General features: G+C 41.1%; 1 protein-coding gene across 2 annotated transcripts in view; it reads left to right on the top strand.

Annotated features, from left to right (window-relative positions):
• Window positions 1–18658, top strand: part of LOC126268018 (uncharacterized transporter slc-17.2-like) — a 294182-nt gene that overhangs the window by 78180 nt on the left and 197344 nt on the right. The window contains exons 2-3 of one of the 2 annotated variants that reach the window (XM_049973430.1): window positions 2595–2662; window positions 17988–18112. In XM_049973430.1, the coding sequence (XP_049829387.1) occupies window positions 18055–18112 (58 nt within the window). In that variant the 5' untranslated portion in view covers window positions 2595–2662; window positions 17988–18054. The remainder of the gene's footprint in view (window positions 1–2594; window positions 2663–17987; window positions 18113–18658) is intronic. The other variant, XM_049973429.1, reaches the window with a different exon arrangement.

Here is an 18658-nt window from a genome sequence, read left to right as displayed (position 1 = left end):
TGACTCACCTAGGTTTTAGGTAAGAGGTCCGCTAGTTACGAGTACCTACTTGTTTCACTTCGATTTCTGTTCTCTTTTCCTTGTGTTTCCTTTCCTTTTTAGTGCATTTCTTCACCTCTTGTTTTGCCACTGTATGTGAGGATTTGGAACTGCGTCAGGTCTGTGTCTTTTAGCCGTTCTCCTAGTTCGCTGTCCGTCTTCGTCCCTTCAGCGCATGTGCTACTGTTTCCATGCGTTTGCCGCTGATGACCACGCTGTTTAGCGCCCGAAAACCTCAAACCACACACACACACACACACACACAAACAATAGCCGCTCGGGATTAGCCTAGTGGTCTCAGTCGTTGCAGTCATAGACCGTGCGGCTGGTCCCGAAGGAAGTTCGAGTCCTCCGTGCGGCATAGATGTGTGTGTTTGTCCTTAGAATAATTTAGGTTCAGTAGCGTGTAAGCTTAGGGACTGATGACCATAGCAATTAAGTCCCCTAAGATTTAACACACATTTGAATTTTTTTACCAACGAAACAAGTCTACAAAAATAAAAATAAACTTTTTACCTCACCAAATAATACAAATAATACCTTGTTCTTCTCTTCAAAAGCTTTTTGTGTCCATATGCTACCCATCCATTGTTCTAAGTCGTCATTTCTCCTCGTAATAAACCTGCGACTCACATAGGTCCAAAAATGTATCCATGCATTATGCTCTACACTAAACGATTCCTCGCCTGCTGCAAACCGCAGCTATACACTACTACTGTCAAAGATTCTACGACTCTGCCATCTCAGACACAGAAACTGGTGCCTAACAACTGTTTCTCTGTGCTCAAGTCTACAAATATATCATTTTCCTTTATATACAGTATATTAACACATCTAATAATATCATCGAAAAATCGTCTTCTTGCAAGTACCAGTGCCCAATGAATGTAACCTGTCCTCACTACTAGGCACCACACAAAATAATGGCGCCGGATACACTCATAACGAAAGTCTTTTCGTGGCCGTTTCTGAAGGACAACAAAAGGTTAATTTTATTTCTTTACGCAGTCAGTCGTCAAGTAAGGCTAAAAGACCAGAGACACCGTTTATTCTCATTCGTAATACAACGTTTCTATAAAAAAATATACTGAGACACTACAAGTGATGTTTACTAGACTTAGCCTATGTCAGTACTTGTTTAGCCAAAAGTAATCACTCCTACACCCCCCTCCCTCGTCTCCCCTCACGCCAGGAGCGATAGCTGTACAACAAAATCTAAAGACGTCTGCAACGCATTTCCCTGGAGTGCTTACCGATGCCTTGGTAGTTGTGATTTCCCATACCCCTGAATGTGGAAGGCTTACATTGTCGCCCTCTTCAAATGGTTCAAATGGCTCTGAGCACTATGCAACTTAACTTCTGAGGTCATCAGTCGCCTAGAACTTAGAACTAATTAAACCTAACTAACCTAAGAATATAACACACATCCATGACGAGGCAGGATTCGAACCTGCGACCGTAGTGGTCGCTCGGTTCCAGACTGTAGCGCCTAGAACCGCTGTCGCCCTCTCTGTGGCATACTGCATATTATGGGGACAGTGACAAAGACACAAAATGAATGAATGGTTATTTTTACAGAATAAGGTATTTCATTATACTTCCCGAAGATCACATGCATAATTTCTATCGAAATTATGTGGAACGAATCATTCTTACTTGTTAGTAAGCATGGCTACATTCTAGGAATTTACGGGTTACTAAGTAACTTATTAGCTGAAAATTAGTAAGAGTGAACATTCATGTTTTCTAAGCATGCTTGTATTTGCAGGTGTTTACCAGAGTTTTTGTTTCCAATTTTTGTTCAGTACTTCGACGGTCGACCTAGTCTTGTTCAGATGTTGCGAGTCGTACTTTTAAGTGTACTCGCAGCGTGGACAACAACCAGACCGGTTGGAGTCCATATAGCGAGTGCACGTTGAAGCAGAACCCGCAGCACCTGATGAAGACGACATGGTCTGTAGTTGAAGCACTGTACTTAAAATGCAAACATTTCAACTAAAAGCCCGAAAGCACAGCATTAAGAATGGACTCAGTAATCTTAATATCGTTCACGTAAATACTAACACACTTAAATTCAGGTTTTTCGCAGTTTCTGTTTATCATCTAAACCGAATGCAGGGATGGTTCACTAATGTGGGATAATGCACATATACTTCCTAATTCTTATGCAACCATAGTTTGTGATTCGTCTCTGGCGACCTCGACTTCGATGGAACGTTACAATGTTTTGGCATCTTTCTCCTTTAAGACATCAATGATGATCCGTAATTCGTAAAATATAACAAGTGCTTAAGAAACGCAAAAAAAAAGAGAACAAAAATACGGGTGGCTGTGACGGCATTGAGCTTAATCTTCAGTGGTTTGAAAATTCACTGCAAGTGTCGTTGAACCTTATTCTTCCTTTTATAGCTCGGAGAAATAACAGTAAGAGTCGACGGTTGAAATAGAGTTCCGTCTAATGACGCATGAGTTCTAAAGAGCAGCTGCACGCCTTTGTTCGTTCCTCAAGGTAGCCGGAAAGTAATCAGTCATTCTCGTTTTCTTTTATTTCACAGTCCTTGTGGGCGCAAAGAACAGCAAGGACAGGCAGCCGAGAGGTGACAGCGTTTTCTTAGGATTCCAGGTAATCCTCGTTATTTGTACGGTCTGCTTCTTGAATGTCGGAAGCCAGCTAACCCGTGTTTCTCAGTAAATGGAATACCCCAGTTGTCATCTACTGTAATTAGTGATGCATATCTCTAGTGTTGCTCTAAGTAGTAAAAACTGTAATCTACAATATTAAAGTTGTTATAGTTTCTTCGCAGACGTCACTATCAAGCATTTTGCTTGTGGAATGATTAGTGCTGCAATAATCAACGTATTTACATATCAGCTACTTTCGTAGTTATACTCACTGATGTCATGGAATAATCCTCTGTGACAATTCTACCCAGACACCGAAGATTAATTGCACAGAAATGCACTGTAAGGGAATTATGTAGTGCCCACACTCGAACTTCATGTAGGTGACCGTTTAAAAAAAAAATTGACCGTAACAATAACCGCATAATACACTGTCCAGCTTATGAAGTTAATTGTGAAAAAACAATCATAATTTGAACATATTAGTACCTTTCACAAATATAATACTACGACCAAAATAGCCTCCACTAGGCGTAACTTAAATTTACTCTCGTTCGGAAAGGAGCAAATGTGCAACCATAAAAATATTATACTACCTACCTTGTGTACTGGAGGTGGTAGTAAATAATGGAAATCTTAGAAGGAAATAAAATAACTTCTGCTAGACAAATCCTTCTATTGCATACATGAATGTCTAAATGAGTAGTATGTACACTATCTGATCAGAAATATCCATACACCTATTAGTGTAAAACTACTAGGATAGCCGTCCGCGCTAAAACGCGCGTTTCTGGAACGGAGAGACGTGCTGGTCCCGTTTACCATCGGCCCAGCGGGTTGATGATGAGGTCTGGTGGCCGGATAGCCTGGATGTGGTTTTTAGTAGGATTCCCACATCTCACCAGGTGAACACCTTGTTGGTACCCATGTCACACCACAGATAAACGATACGCAAACATTTAAAAAACTTTCTCACACAGGCACGTAGAATTTACTCCAGACGCAGATACTGATTCCGTCTTGAGAGGATGCCGTAAGGGGGGAGGGGGGGGGGGGGGGGAATCGAGGGGGCCGAGGCAATGAATCAACAGTCCTTTAGATGTTTAGCACCCTCAAACTCATAATCAGAAGCAGCGGCAGTAGCAGCCTATCAGTAGACATCAGTCAATTCTCTCTGAAAAGCAGGAACCAGAGAAGGTAGCGATTTTGGACGATGGGATCTAGAGCAAAATCGACTACCTACTTCATCGGAAAGGTGTTCCATTGGGGTCAGGTCGGAACCTGGGCAGGTCAGTCTATTTTAGGAAATTTACTGTCCACAAACCATTGCCTCACAGATGCTTTATGACAGTGTGCTTCCTCATGTTGACAAAAACAACCATTGTCTCCGAACTGTTCCTCTACTGTAAACAATGCTGAAACATGTGTTCATATTCTTCCACATTTAACGTTATCTTGTGTGGCACACCCTACCGAGAAATATACACCATATCGTAACACCGCCTCTAGCGTCACTACACATTATGACAGGTATCTTTCTTCAGGCATTCACAAATCCCAAACCGATCCATCGGTTGACATGGAGTATAGTGCGATTCATCACTTCAAATTATTCATTTCCAGTCATCCACTGCCCAGTAAAGTGGTTCGTTTCACCCCCAAAGTATCGCCTAGCATTCACTACAGAAACTTGTGTTTTATGAGGAGCTGCTAGAGCACTTATTCTTAACTCTTTGCTAGTAACCGCCTACGCATACTCAGTGTTCTAGCTGGATTGCTCAAAGCACTTCGTAACACAAGAGTGATTCCTTTGCTGATTTTTACAACCACCCCCCGCTCTGCTCGACGGTCTCTGCCTATCATCAGTGTGCGGTATGCCTCGCCTTGGTTTAACTGTGGCTGTTCATTTGCGTTTCCATTAGACACACAATAAACAGTTGATTGGACAGCTTTAGAAGAGTTGAAATGTCCCTGATGAATTTGTTACTCAGGTGGCATCAATTGGCTAGTGCACATTCGAAATTTTTGACCGACCCACTGTGCTTTTGTTGGCTGTTTACTGACAACACAAAACTCCACGCCTCGAAGTTCCACATTACATAGGGGTGTCCGGATAGTTTATATTGTACGTGGTTGCGTTACATACATCAAATTTCGTTATATATTTAGATAAGAAAACAACAAGCAATTTAATTTCCTAAATTACCAGTATGTAGCCATGTTTTTACAAATAGAATGTATGTTATTTGCAAACCTAAGTCCAGTTCGCAGCGAGTTGGCGCAGACATGATGTATGGAAAATGCAAAACAATAAACTCACACTGATAAGCCAAATCATTATAACCACTGCCCACCGCGACGTTGGATGCGACCTGGTGGCGCTGAGTGTACATGACGCGGTTACAAAAGTGTAAGCGGAGCAGACGATGATATAGTCTTCAAATAGGGAAACCCACTGAGATAAGTGACTATGGCAAAGAGCAGATTAGTATTACTCAGAGCCTGTGAACGAGTAACTCGAAAACGGAGAAGCTGGTAAGGTGTTCACGTGGTAGTGTCGTGAGCATCTACGGGAAGAGCTAGTAGGACAGTGAAACCACCACTAGGTGCTAAATGATCGGACGTCCACAACTCTTCACAGAATGTGGAGTTCGGAGACTTCTCTGCCCTGTAAAGTAGGATAGATGATGATCTGTGGCGTCTCTGGCTAAAGAGCACAATGCTTGTACATGCACAAGTGTTTCAAAGCTATGCATTAAACCACTCCTACGTGTTCACATGTTGTAAGGAGTGTGTCAGAACTTGCCATTGTACTGAAAACAATATAGTCAACTTAACGCTATCCTTTACATTGTGTAAGCACTCAGATATCGATAATATCAATCTGAGGGCGAAACATGGGAGTGCGATTCTAAGCATTGTTCCGAGACGAGGTCTGTCTGCGAGAGTGAAACTAGCAGTGTCGGTCGAGAGCTCGGAGACAGAAGACGTGTCACGCTGCCCTCACGTCGGTGATGGCAGATCTTACCACACTCAAGGCCTGATTTCATTTATACAGGGTGAGACACCTAACGTAACCGCTGGATATATTTCGTAAACCACATCAAATACTGACGAACCGATTCCACAGACCGAACGTGAGGAGAGGGGCTAGTGTAATTGTTTAATACAAACCATATAAAAATGCACAGAAGTATGTTTTTAACACAAACCTACGTTTTTTAAATGGAACCACTTTATTTTTTTAGCACATCTAAACATATAAACAAATACGTAATCAGTGCCGTTTGTTGCATTGTAAAATGTTAATTACATCCGGAGATATTGTAACCTAAATTTGACGCTTGAAACCTCCGACGTTCAGTTGCGTGTTGTAACAAACACGGTCCACGGTCGGCGAGCCCTCCTCTCGACTTCTTTCTGTGGGGTACGTTAAAGGAGAATCTGTACCGTGATGTGCCTACAACCCCATAGGATATGAAACAACGTATTGTGGCAGCCTGCGGCGACATTACACAAGATGTACTGCGGCGTGTACGACGTTCATTACGCCAGAGATTGCAATTGTGTGCAGCGAATGATGGCCACCACATTGAACATCTATTGTCCTGACATGTCGGGACACACTCTATTCCACTCCGTAATTGAAAACGGAAACCACGTGTGTACGTGTACCTCACCCCTCATGGTAATGTACATGTGCGTTAATGAAAAAGACCAATAAAATGGTGTTCGCATGTGGACGTAATGTGCTGCTCCAGTCTCTTCTGTATCTAAGGTCCATCACCGTTCCCTTTGGATCCCTACGTAATTCGGTGCACTCCGATACACACGATCGAACAGCGGAGGAGTGGTACTCAAGCGTCAACTTTAGATTACAATATCTCCGGATGTAATTAACATTTTACAATGCAACAAACGGCACTGATTACGTATTTGTTTATATGTTCAGATGTGCTAAGAAAACTAACGGGGTTCTACTTTTAAAAAAAAACGTAGGTTTGTGTTAAACACATACTTCCGTACATTTTTTTTATGGTTTGTATTAACCAATTACACTAGCCCCTCTCCTCACGTTCGGCCTGTGGAATCGATTCTCAGTATTTGATGTGGTTAAAGAAATATATCCAGCGGTAATGTTAGGTGACCCACCCTGTATAGCCAAGAGAGATCTAGATGGCTTACCACGCTTGAAGATGGAATTCGAGGTAAAATTCGCAAGCATAGCGCAGAAGCAATTGCAGGGTACGGCTCGTGATTGTTAGTCCGACTTTCAATAATCCCATGTTTTGCTAGTTAGTTAAAGAAGCCTCCTTAATCTATAAATAATAATTATTATTCTCACATATAATTAATATATAACATCTGTGTAATTAAATGTTAATTCAACTTTGGCACTCAGCTATTATTGATACCTATGTCATTTTTATTGGTTTTGGGTTATAAATAATCTGAAGTTTTTAAGTAGACGTAATCTACGAAATCCCTTCTCACAACTTATTCAGTAGTGAACAGGAACCAAGCAAACTCCTTTTTTTATTAAACTTATTCCTTGTAGCAATAAGCTTTAGCCGCTGCTGCTGCGGGATTTGAGTTGAGTCAACATTACAATGTTGACTCAACGACATCACCAGTTACAACTGCCGTAGACACGGAACCATCGGGATACCACTGTGATCAATGGAAACGTGTCAGTTGTTCGGATGAATTACTTTTTGCTACACCGTCATCGGCGGCTCGACACGTGCAGCGCACCACGGGCGCAGGCTGGTGGGAGTGTGGTATTGCCCTGTGGGAGACATTCTCGTGCGCTTGAATGGGACCTGTGGTGGTAATAGAAGGCACGCTCACAGTTGCGAACCATGTGCATCCCTTCATGCTTGTTGTCTTGCCCGACGGCGACGTCATCTTTGAGCAGTACAATCGTCCGTGTCTCGGGGCCAGAACCATGCTGCCGTGGGTTGAATAGCATTATACTGAACTCACGTTGATGTCTCGGCGATCAAATTCAGCTGATGTAAAGCCTGTGGAACCCATCTGGGTCGCTATCGGGTACCATCACAGCGTACCTGTGTGTAGAAGTATAATCCCACATACGTCACGAACCTACCAACAAACTGTCTGATCCTTGATACATATAATCAGTTATGTATTTCGTTCCATAGACGGACAAATAAGTTGTTAAGCAGATTGGCATAATGTTTTGTCTCGTTAGTGTAAATAAACTGAAGAATAAAACTTAAGAGTTTTTGGCCTAGCGCACTGTTTTTAATGAAATCGTTGTCTGTTACATAGGCTGGTGATACGGAGGTAATAATGAAAGCTAATCGCCTCCTCCTGTTTTAAACACAGTCTAGCCTTATCGTTTAACGTCTCTTCCAAATCATTACGAACGGAGCATGCCCGGTTACTGGATAATGATGGGGCGTGAAACTGACTTCCGTTCTTTAAAAGACTGTGACATTTAGCCTAAAGGACTTAGGGAAAACGTGGAAAATCTCAATCGGGATATACGGATGAGAATATGTATAATGTTTTTTTCTGAGTACAAGTGAAATCTCTGAACCACGGAGCTACAATAACTCAACAAAACCGATCCTTGTTTTGGTTACACTGTAAGTGTACCAACGCAAGCCTTCCTTTACTAAATAAGCAAGTTTCAGTGCTACAGCCCATTTGTCCCGCTGTGATACGGACAGCGTACCCACTGGCACCCACGGATCAGCTGAGTTAGAAACATCTGTGTCGTATAGAAGTGAGAATGTTGCGAACTTAAGTGCAGTTTTTTTCCATCAGTGGCTTGCAAATAATTCCGATTGCAGTCAGAAGCAAGCACCTCTGCTCCAGGGAGGTATTATCATACTACCTGGAGAATTTTCTATTAAGACTACGTTTAGATTTCAAGCTTTCATACTACCTTGATGCAACCATGCCACTCAATATTGGATAATCATTACTCATCCACTTTCATACCATCCCTACAAATTTATAACACTAACACAAGAAAATGTTTCAAATTGGCAGCTGCTGAAGATGATGCAATTTCTAGATCAGACGTCATGTTGTTTAGCTGACAAAGTGGCAAAGCTGTGACGTCGTTGTTTTCGAGATAGTACGGCGCGTCCTTGAGGGAGTCGTGTCCAGCGTGTGTTATCATTGGCATGTTGCGGCAGTGTTCCGACTAGCGAACCTTATCAGTCAGCTGACGCCCTCGGACATGTATTGTCCAGCTCTCCGCCTGGCCAGCAACTTGCAGCGCTCGTACTTGGAATCCGTCAGCGTCGTGTCGAAGGGTTTACCACGAGGTGGGTCACAACAAACGTTGCATCATACAAGGACAATGCCTATGAAAGACAACGGCGTGAAACGAAGCGTTACGAAGTCGTATCAGCTCTCGACGGCGTGTTCGTTTCTCTAAGTACAGCCATGGAAGGCTAGTTGGAAATCTACAGTTTCACTCTTATATTAGTCCCCAGTAACGAGAGTTTGAAGTAGATTAGCAGTAATCTCTGCGTGAGTGCGTCGGAATCTCAACAGAGAGAGAGAGAGAGAGAGAGAGAGAGAGAGAGAGAGAGTGTATGTGTGTGTGTGTGTGTGTGTGTGTGTGTGTGTGTGTGTGTGTGTGTGTGTGTGCGTAGAGTTGTAAAAATACCGTAGGCTAACGTAGACTGTCATAAGTAAGCTAGTAGATTTGGTGAGTTACTGTCGTACCCCCGTTACCTGCACATTAAATATATTGCACACCTATCGGGCATTACCTCGTAACGATTGCTTTCTTTACATATCCGATCAGTGTCTTACTAGATTCCCTTAAAAACCAAAAGCAGTAAACCATCTGGGAAGTGAGTGAGGGCCGCGTATCATACGGAACATTTTTTTCTCATAGTTAGCCCCTGTCTATTACTTAAAATTAACCAGCATTTATAGCAAAACTGAACTTGTCAACCTTTGATTCAGGTTTTATTCAAAAAATTTTCATTTGTTGTGTGTAATAGAGGGATGTTGTACCGTACTAAAAATAAGAAATATACAGGTTTATCATATGACCCTAGAAAACATAAAAAAAAACACCACAACACAAAAATATATCAAACATCGCTTCAATACTTCGTCGAACTTACATAAAAATATATTCCCACTGTTCATAAACAACTTTCGCATCTATCAATAATGACAGATAATTCGTGCCTTTAATCATGATGAATCAAATTCTATCGAGTACAAAACAAGAATAATAATTATATGTATTGTATATTTTTATCATAAACTGTAAACTGTACTTACATCAAAAGCAATTGCTTTGGTTACATAAACGGACAGAAGCTACGCGATCAAATACTTTCTCTTACGTATAAAATACAATTTATCTTCTGAGGGATACAAAACACAATTTTACTAATACTGAATGACATGCGGTTCCAATTATGTGCAAAACAACCAACCAAACAAACAACAGACTTTAGAGAAATCGTTGGCTACCAGTTATCCTCTTACATATTCATTTATATTTCCTTCCTTACAAATGCTACCAATACTGTCGGTAATCCAATCATGTACTACGTCGTTTATGTACTGTACCACAGCTACCGAACAGTAGTTTTGGTACAGCGCAACTCCACGTGTGTGTAGTTGGTTGATGGGGTCCTAGAGGGTGTTACCTGATATTATCTTTCTGACCAACGTATTATGTCCAAAGCGAAATATAAGTGACTTTCTTCGCCGGGCTTGTTGGTCTAGTGGCATGTCGCTGAGTTGCTGTTTGTTGAAATAGTTTCAAGTAAATGGATTTTGCATATGCAGTGCAAATCTGTACTTCTGTTTCGTTAATCATTTATGGCTTACTTGCATGTCATCGTTAAATTTTCATTACTTCATTTTGCGAACCTGTTAAGGCTAGAACGAGTGGACCTGATTTTCACTCGCAGTTATCGTTTCTTTCTTCTTGGTGAGAGTAGTATCTTCGAGCCTCGCCGCAGAATCTGTTCATAATCAGTGAATTTAAAGCGTGTTGTCAGTTCAGTCACAGCTCCTCCCAGTCCAACTTCCTAAATAGTTTTTGATTTGCATGGAGTTTCTGTTTATACGCTGAAGTGACAAAAGTCGTGGGATATCTCCTAATACCGTGTCAGACCCTCTTTTGCCCGGTTTAGTGCGCCAGCTCGACTTGGCATGGATTAAAAAAGTCTTTGGAAGTCTCCTGCAGAAATATTGAGCCATGCTGCCTCTATAGCCGTCCATACTTGCGAAAGTATTGCCGGTGTAGGTTTTTGTGCGCGAAATGAACTCTCGTTTACGGTCCATAAATATCCGATGGAATTCATGTCGGGCGACCTGCGTGACCAAACCATTCTCTCCAATTGTCCAGAGTGTTCTGACATGGCGCATTGTCCTCCACAAAAATTCCACCGTTGTTTGAGAACGCGAAATCCTGTGTGAAGTAGCCCAACATACCACTTCCTGTGAATGATCGTTCACTTGGACCATAGGGCCCTGTCCATTCCGTGTGAACGAAACCCACATCATTGTGGAGCCACCACCAGCTTGCACAGTGCCTTGTTGACAACTTGGGTTCATGGCTACGTGGGTGTGCAATCGAACCCTACCATCAGCTCTTACCAAATGAAGCCTTGAGCCATCTAGCAGACCATGGTCTCCCAGTCATCTAGTGTCCAGCCGATGGTCACGAGCCCAGGAGACACGTTGCAGGCGATGTCATACTGTTAGCAGAGGCACCTACGTCGATCGTCTGTTACCGTATCCCATTATCGCCAGATCCCATAGCACCTTCCTAACGGACACGTTCGTCGTACTTACCACGTTGATTTCTGCGGTTTTTTTCACGCCGTGTTGCTTCTCTGTTAACACTGACAACCCTACACAAACTCCGCTGCTCTCGGTCGTTAAGTGGAGGCTGTCGGCCACTGGTTCGTCGTGGTGAAACGTAATGCCTGAAAGGTACTCTCGACACAGTTTCGAGTACGATTTCCGAAAAGTAATGTCCCATGCGTCTAGCTCCAAGCACCATCCCGAGTTCAGAGTTTGAAAGTTCCTATCCTGTGCCAATAATAACGCCGGAGACCTTTCCATGTGAATCACCTGAGTACAAATAACAGCTCCACCAATGCACTGCGCTTTTATACCTTGTGTTCGCAGTACTGAAGCCATTTGTACATGTGCATATCGCCATCGATCCCCCTACTTTTGTCATCTTAGTGTACAGTGACGTATACGAATGTCATTTTTTTCGGACATAGTGGCTGAGTTTGTGAAGCGTGAGTGTGTGAGATAATTGGCTCTGAGCACTATGGGACTTAACATCTATGGTCATCAGTCCCCTAGAACTTAGAACTACTTAAACCTAACTAACCTAAGGACAGCACACAACACCCAGTCATCACGAGGCAGAGAAAATCCCCGACCCCGCCGGGAATCGAACCCAGGAACCCGGGCGGGGAAACGAGAACGCTACCGCACGGCCACGAGCTGCAGACTGTGAGATAATTATTTATTTGTAATTTCTGCTATCAGTCACTTTTATTTTTTAATGTTTAATTAGACGTAATACAAAGCGTTTCGAACATGTTCTGTTCATCATCAGGTGTTTATACGTACATACATGAATACAAACATACATACATAAAAATGTTATTTAAAAATAAATTGTCTTAAACTAAATTAACCTAGAACTTTTTGTCCATTGCTCGTTACTGTAGTGGCTGGTGTGGCATTTGGAAAGTAGGGGGCAGTGGATGGCCAGTAATCGATGTCAGTGATGTCTTTACTGGTTTTTCTTGTTGTTGGTTATGTATGACATCACAGTCTGCATAGGATGCAGATAGTTTTGCATCAGTTGTGTGTTGCGAACATCGTGTGAAAGGCTTCTATATGACAGCTGATCGCTTACGATCAGGGGCGGATGAGCGCTAATTTTTTGGGACGACGTGATTACTGCCGAGAGGGCTTTTGGAATAAAGAGAGCTGTTTCCGACACAGAAGCTAGGACAACTTTTGGTAGCGAAAATGTAAGGGACCCGGAATTATTCAACGTTACACTTTCCCAAACTTCCTCATTTAATCATGCATCTCTCTCTTCTTGCAGGGTAAAAAAGATCATTGTCTGCGTTAAAGAACGTAATGGTAGAGCTTAAATGAGGAGAATTCTGAATATTATTTATTTATCGTATAGCTTTTAGAGCCGGGAGTTTCCAAAGAGATGCTCGGCTCGCCCTCGATGCAGCTATTTTCATTTTAGCAGTGGGGCTGCATCTTGAAGGAACTAGGAATCCTTAAAGAGGGAAACGTATTCGGAAGGAATTGGCTTTGGCCTACATTAAGGGACCAACTCTGGCATTTTCCCACTTTGGGAAGCCGCAGTAAACAATCGTCAAGCTTGCTAGGGGATGTCTCCCGAAGGCAGGGATTGCTAGCTAGCGGCCCAACACGCAGAGCTATCCCAGGTCGGTAGAGAATTTAGAAAAAAAAAGTTTTAAAATAAAATAAAAGCATCACAAAAAAGATTGCATTCTGACATTGCATGTTTCTCCTTTTATTGTGCACGTTTCGTCATCTGATGTTGTGTGAATGCATGCGTATTTTAAGATTTAATTGCGCATGGAAATGCTGGGTTCAGTTATTACGGTATTATAAGAGCGTAAATACGTAGATTTTGGACGAACGGGGAGGGAGGGATGCAGAGCACAGTCGGCTCCGACGAAATCAAGCAGCCTGCTGAAAAAAAATCTTTTAGAAACGAACGAGATAAAGAATGTGTTGACATCCCGCACCTCTTACGCTCTCCACAAACCTCTCCCCAGCGTTGCCTATCGGAACTGGTTTTCATAAATGAATATCTCGCACGTAACCAGATCGGGCGATATTTTGCCGTTTGGGCTAGTAATGGTAGAACGTTGAGCAACATTTTTAAAGACATGCAACCATCGCCGTCTGGTAGATGTTTTTGTTGGTCAACTCGGCTTTTGAGCTACACAGACAAATCCGAGTGAATTATTAGGTAGTTATTTTAATTTTGTGTTATTTGCAATGACATTTTCCACTCCGCTGCCTTGTGAAATACTGAAATGTTGTAAGCCCGAAGTTCTCCCAGCCTCCAAATAACGAATCCAGAGTTAACATTAAACACCTGTAGACAGGTAATTAGGCTGTTACAGGAGTGCTTACATACTTTTAATGTACCATGTCCGCCCCGGTAGCTGACTGGTCACCGGCACGGTGGCTCAGCGTGCTCGGTCAGAGAGCCGGTTGGCCTCTGTAATAAAAAACTAAGTGGAAGGATCAATCACCGAACTTGAACAGGATGTTTTGCCACGTCCGCAAAGACCAAACACAACGATCAATAACGAACAAAAGGGAAAAACAAGTGGTCAGAGCCACGGACTGTCAATCCTAAGGGCCCGGGTTCGAATAACGCTAGAGGATGAAACAAAATCGATTTTGCTCTTCTGTCTCGTAAGAAACTTATCCATAATTAAAAACTATTACCACAGCACACATGCAGTAAATACTAGCTCTTATAAAATTCAACTGCAAGTAAGAACTGAGTGGTTAACAAAACAGCAACTGAGTTCAAACAAGACAAACAATTGGCCTCGGCTAAAATATGCCGGGTGATTGCCGATAGTACTATGGATGTATAGATAGTCTAAATCTGTCATTAGTTTTGCTAATTATAGATAGTGCGTATCCTTTTTTCGTCGTGTGATTGAAAAAGTCGTGTATAATTTCATGTAGGTGATAGGGAGGGTCCAGGCAAACTGGACTCTCATTTTGGCTAAGGCTTTGTTTTGGGGTGGCAGTAACTGCGACACAAAGACAACGCCGCTAACGTTATATCTGTAAGAGCGACCTTTATTCTTGCCGGTTTTTAACCGTCCAGTTTTGTTAAACATTGCGTAACTAGTGTAAGTAAGTCCTAAATTCCATGGGTTGAAAAGCTATGTCCTTTCACATACAAAGTTTTCGGCCCATGCAGGCAGTTCCATTTATGAACGCTGTCTGACTACAATAGGATAAAACGAAGTTACTTGAGTAGCTAACACTTAAGAGAGCCATAATTAATAGCAGGCAGAGCAATGAGGAGGTCAATTTAATAGAATATGCAAAATTGTCTCTAACATCTCAACAATAATAAATGTTTTTAGCGACCTGGCTTATAGCCACCTTCTGCGTCAGGGGGATGTGAGACCAACTCTGTACATTACAGTAGCTGAATATGATACAGCAAACATACATACACTTTCGTGAAACCAAGTCCATCGTCTTCCTAAGTTGCACCAGCATCACAACTTACTTTGCCTGCTGAAAAAATTCGTGAAGATAACTTGATATTTATATTAAGAATAGTGGATGCTAGGTTTACTGTAAAATATCTAACGAAAAATATCAAATTTATCAATAACTGGGGACAAAGTTGTTGTTATCAGCACGTGGTTGCATAATAGCTGCAGAATGGAGGTCGCGCCGAAGCATTTAGATAACAAGTATGTGCCCAATTGAATTGAGCTGACAGAGAATGATTGGACACCACTTAATATAAGTGATTTTAGAAAACCAAATAAACACGGTAATACACATCTAATTGATGCTCATGCAACATATGGCAGTTAATTATTTATTGGCAACTTCTGCTAGCAATCACTTTTATTTTTTATGTTTAATCTAACATAATAAAAAGCGTTTCTGACATGTTTTGTTCATCGTCAGGTGTTTATACATACATACATACATACATACATACATACAGAGAAATGTTACTTAAAATAAATTGTCTTAAACTAGTCTATAACTTTTTGTCCACTGTTCGTTTGCCTCGTGATGACTGGGTGTTGTGTGATGTTCTTAGGTTAGTTAGGTTTAAGTAGTTCTAAGTTCTAGGGGACTGATGACCATAGATGTTAAGTCCCATAGTGCTCAGAGCCATTTGAACCACTGTTCGTTACTGTAGTGTCTGGTGTGGCATTCAGGGGAGGGGGGGGGGGGGGTGGAGGAAATCGATGTCAGTGATGTCTTCTGGTGGTTTTTCTTGTTGTTGCTTATGTATGACATCACAGCCTGTATAGGATGCAGATAGTTTTGCGTCAGTTGAGTGTTGCGAAAATCGTATGAAAGCCTTTTATATGACAGTTGATCACGATTATTTCGCTTTGTAACTTCACTTGCATCATTGGTGTAATGGCGTACTGCACTTTGTATTTTGTCGCTGTAATTCAGTGCACAAATTGTTTCGACATACATGTAAACATTACGTACTCAATGCAAGATGGATGACGTATAGCATGTGAGTCAGTATCGATTATCGAGATTTTGTGTCGATGTTCTTGGTACTAACAAATTTGTAGTCGTTTATTTACATTTTCAAATCTTGATTCTATTGAGTTCGAACCGGTTTAAAACTGTTAAAGAATGTTGAGTTTTTGAATTCGGTTGTCGGATTAAGAATGTTATCTTCATGTTTTCTATTGTGAGTAAAAATGTCCATTTCTTAAATGATATCGATTCCTTTACTTTTTCGTGTTTTGTGTTAAATTTCGAGAAGGTCTTGAACTTCCAAGTGTTGGCCTGTGTCTTTAATGTGAGTTGCTACCACTGATTTGTTACATTTATCAAGTCTGTAACAGTCTAAATGTTCATTGAATCAAATTCTGAAATTCCTCCTTGTTTGGCCTATATAGTATTTATTGCATTTGCTGTAGGTAATTTTGTAAATGACAGATGCATCAAGACTTGCATCAGGTGGTTTTATATTGTGAATAAGCTTCCAACTATGGTTGTTGTTGGTGCTGAAGCTGATATTTACATCTGTGTTTTTGAATAGTCTTGCTAATTTGTCAGATACTATTCCAAGATATGGAATTTTTAGATATTTGTCAGTTGTGAGTGTAATTTGATGCTGTTTCTTCAGTTTATTTTTTATCTGTTGTGACATGATATGAATTAGTGAAGGATCATATCCATTGTTTATTGCGGCATATATTATAGTCTCTGTTTCTTGTTCGAGTTCTGTTTGTTGCAATGTAAACTTGTGTGCTCTGTACAGCATTTATCTATAAGCAGCTTTTTTGTGGGAGGAGGGATGTGTAGAGGAGTTTGGTATAGTGGTGTCAGTGCCAGTAAGTTTTCTGTAAACATTTAAAGTTACCTTTCGGTTATGTTTTGATATTTTCGTATCAAGAAAAAGTATGATGTTGTTCCTTTCTTTTTTTAGGGAGAACTGAATATTTTATGTAGGTTATTGAATTTGTTAAAAATGTTTGTCACTTCATCTTCTGTGCCATCAAATATAATAAATTAGGTGTCATCCACATATTTCTTATAAAATTTAACGTTGCTTGTGATGTTATCATTTAGTGACAGTATTTTATTTTCTGTGTAGTTGATAAATATTTCAGTTATTAAGTCACTGAGAGGGCTTCCCATCCTGCTTGTTAATGTTATTTTTGAAAGAGAAGTAATTATGTGACAGTACTAGCTTTAGTACATCTATAAGTTCCATGATTTCTGGTTTGCTCATTGTCCTAGCTTCTGTGTCGAAAAGACTTTTCTATATTCCAAAAGCCCTATCGGTAATAATCACGGCGTCCCAAAAATTAGGGCTCATCCGCTTTTGATCACCTCCTCAGCTCAAATAGAGACTGAAAGAAGAGTGTAAATTGATGTTGAGGGGTGAAGGAGGCTTGGAGCATGACTTCTTCTTAGTGGCCTGTCAAAATACAGAACTTCTAAGTAGGAAGATTATATCTCCGCTTGGTGAAAACTCCGAAGTCGTCGTCGGCTAAAATTGGTTTGATGCAGGTTTAAATCATGAGTAATCCGACGTCAAATAACAATCGGGCGATTGTTGTTTGACATCGGATTACTCATGGTTTTACGCTGTATCTGACTTCTGAAGATTACTGATTAATCCGTTGAAGCTGGTAAACTGAAAATAAAAATTTTTGTTCAGCTAACGACTAATGTCTATTGTAGTGAAAGGAATAACTGAAAATCTTAAGTTGTTGTTTCCTAAATTTCCCTGGTCGTTCCTAGGTAGCTAACTAGGAATTTATACATGAGGTTGGTGACGGTATACATACATCCAGAGTTTAAATATGACTGCTTCTTTTCCATCTAGTCCTACGACTCTGCCCTTATCCTGATATCGTTTGCGCACTATCCGAAACCCGAAATCCTACACAACGTTTATCAATCGGTGGACCATATCAGTGTCAAAGGCCCGAACAGATGGATTAACAATGAAGATATCAATACTATAACGAATGTGAAAACGGCTTAAACTATATAGTGTTTATCGAATCTCTGCATTGTTTCAGGGTGTCGGATGCCAATACAGCAGTAAGGCGGTGGTTCCTGTGAAACAGAGGAAAACCTCTCGACACCATGGGGGGCGTCTACAGGGAGACGCCTTACCGTCCGACGACGACGATTGTGGAGAAAGGTGAGACGCCACGTCACCCATCAGAGGCTAAGATAAGCATAAGTACACACAGTTCACCATAAGCCTGAAGTTTACCATTTTGCAATAGAGGACATCATATATGCCAAGGTCCACTGAACTATTGACAGTGTTAGTGGACTAGTTAGTTATTACGTGACCCTTAGGTGGCACTCGTGATGAACAAGTCGACTACCCAATAGTTGCATACACTTCTTAAGAAAATTTGCTCATGTGGCTACATGTTTATAACTGACTACTAATTCCTACTCAAGAAGTTTTCTACGGTTTTCAAAGAGCTATTGAGTAAAATAAACATTTATTTGAATATAGAAAACACTTCTCTAAGTTTGTCATTCCGTTACAGTAAGAACACTCTCAAAGAGTTTTGGGGCTATGTGTTTCATTCCTATTTGTGCCGTTGGCAAAGGTTAGTGATGATAATTTCTCCTCCTGTTAGCAAATTTTTGCATTTCTACAGAACTCTCCCACTTAAATAGACCATTAACAACAAATTATATCCGTCAATTAAAAATATCCGATAGCTTA

Source organism: Schistocerca gregaria, chromosome 4 (genome assembly GCF_023897955.1).
Source record: "Schistocerca gregaria isolate iqSchGreg1 chromosome 4, iqSchGreg1.2, whole genome shotgun sequence".
Lineage (NCBI taxonomy): Eukaryota > Metazoa > Arthropoda > Insecta > Orthoptera > Acrididae > Schistocerca > Schistocerca gregaria.
The sequence above is the reverse complement of the archived record's forward strand: the minus strand, read 5'-3'. Positions and strand labels throughout refer to the sequence as shown.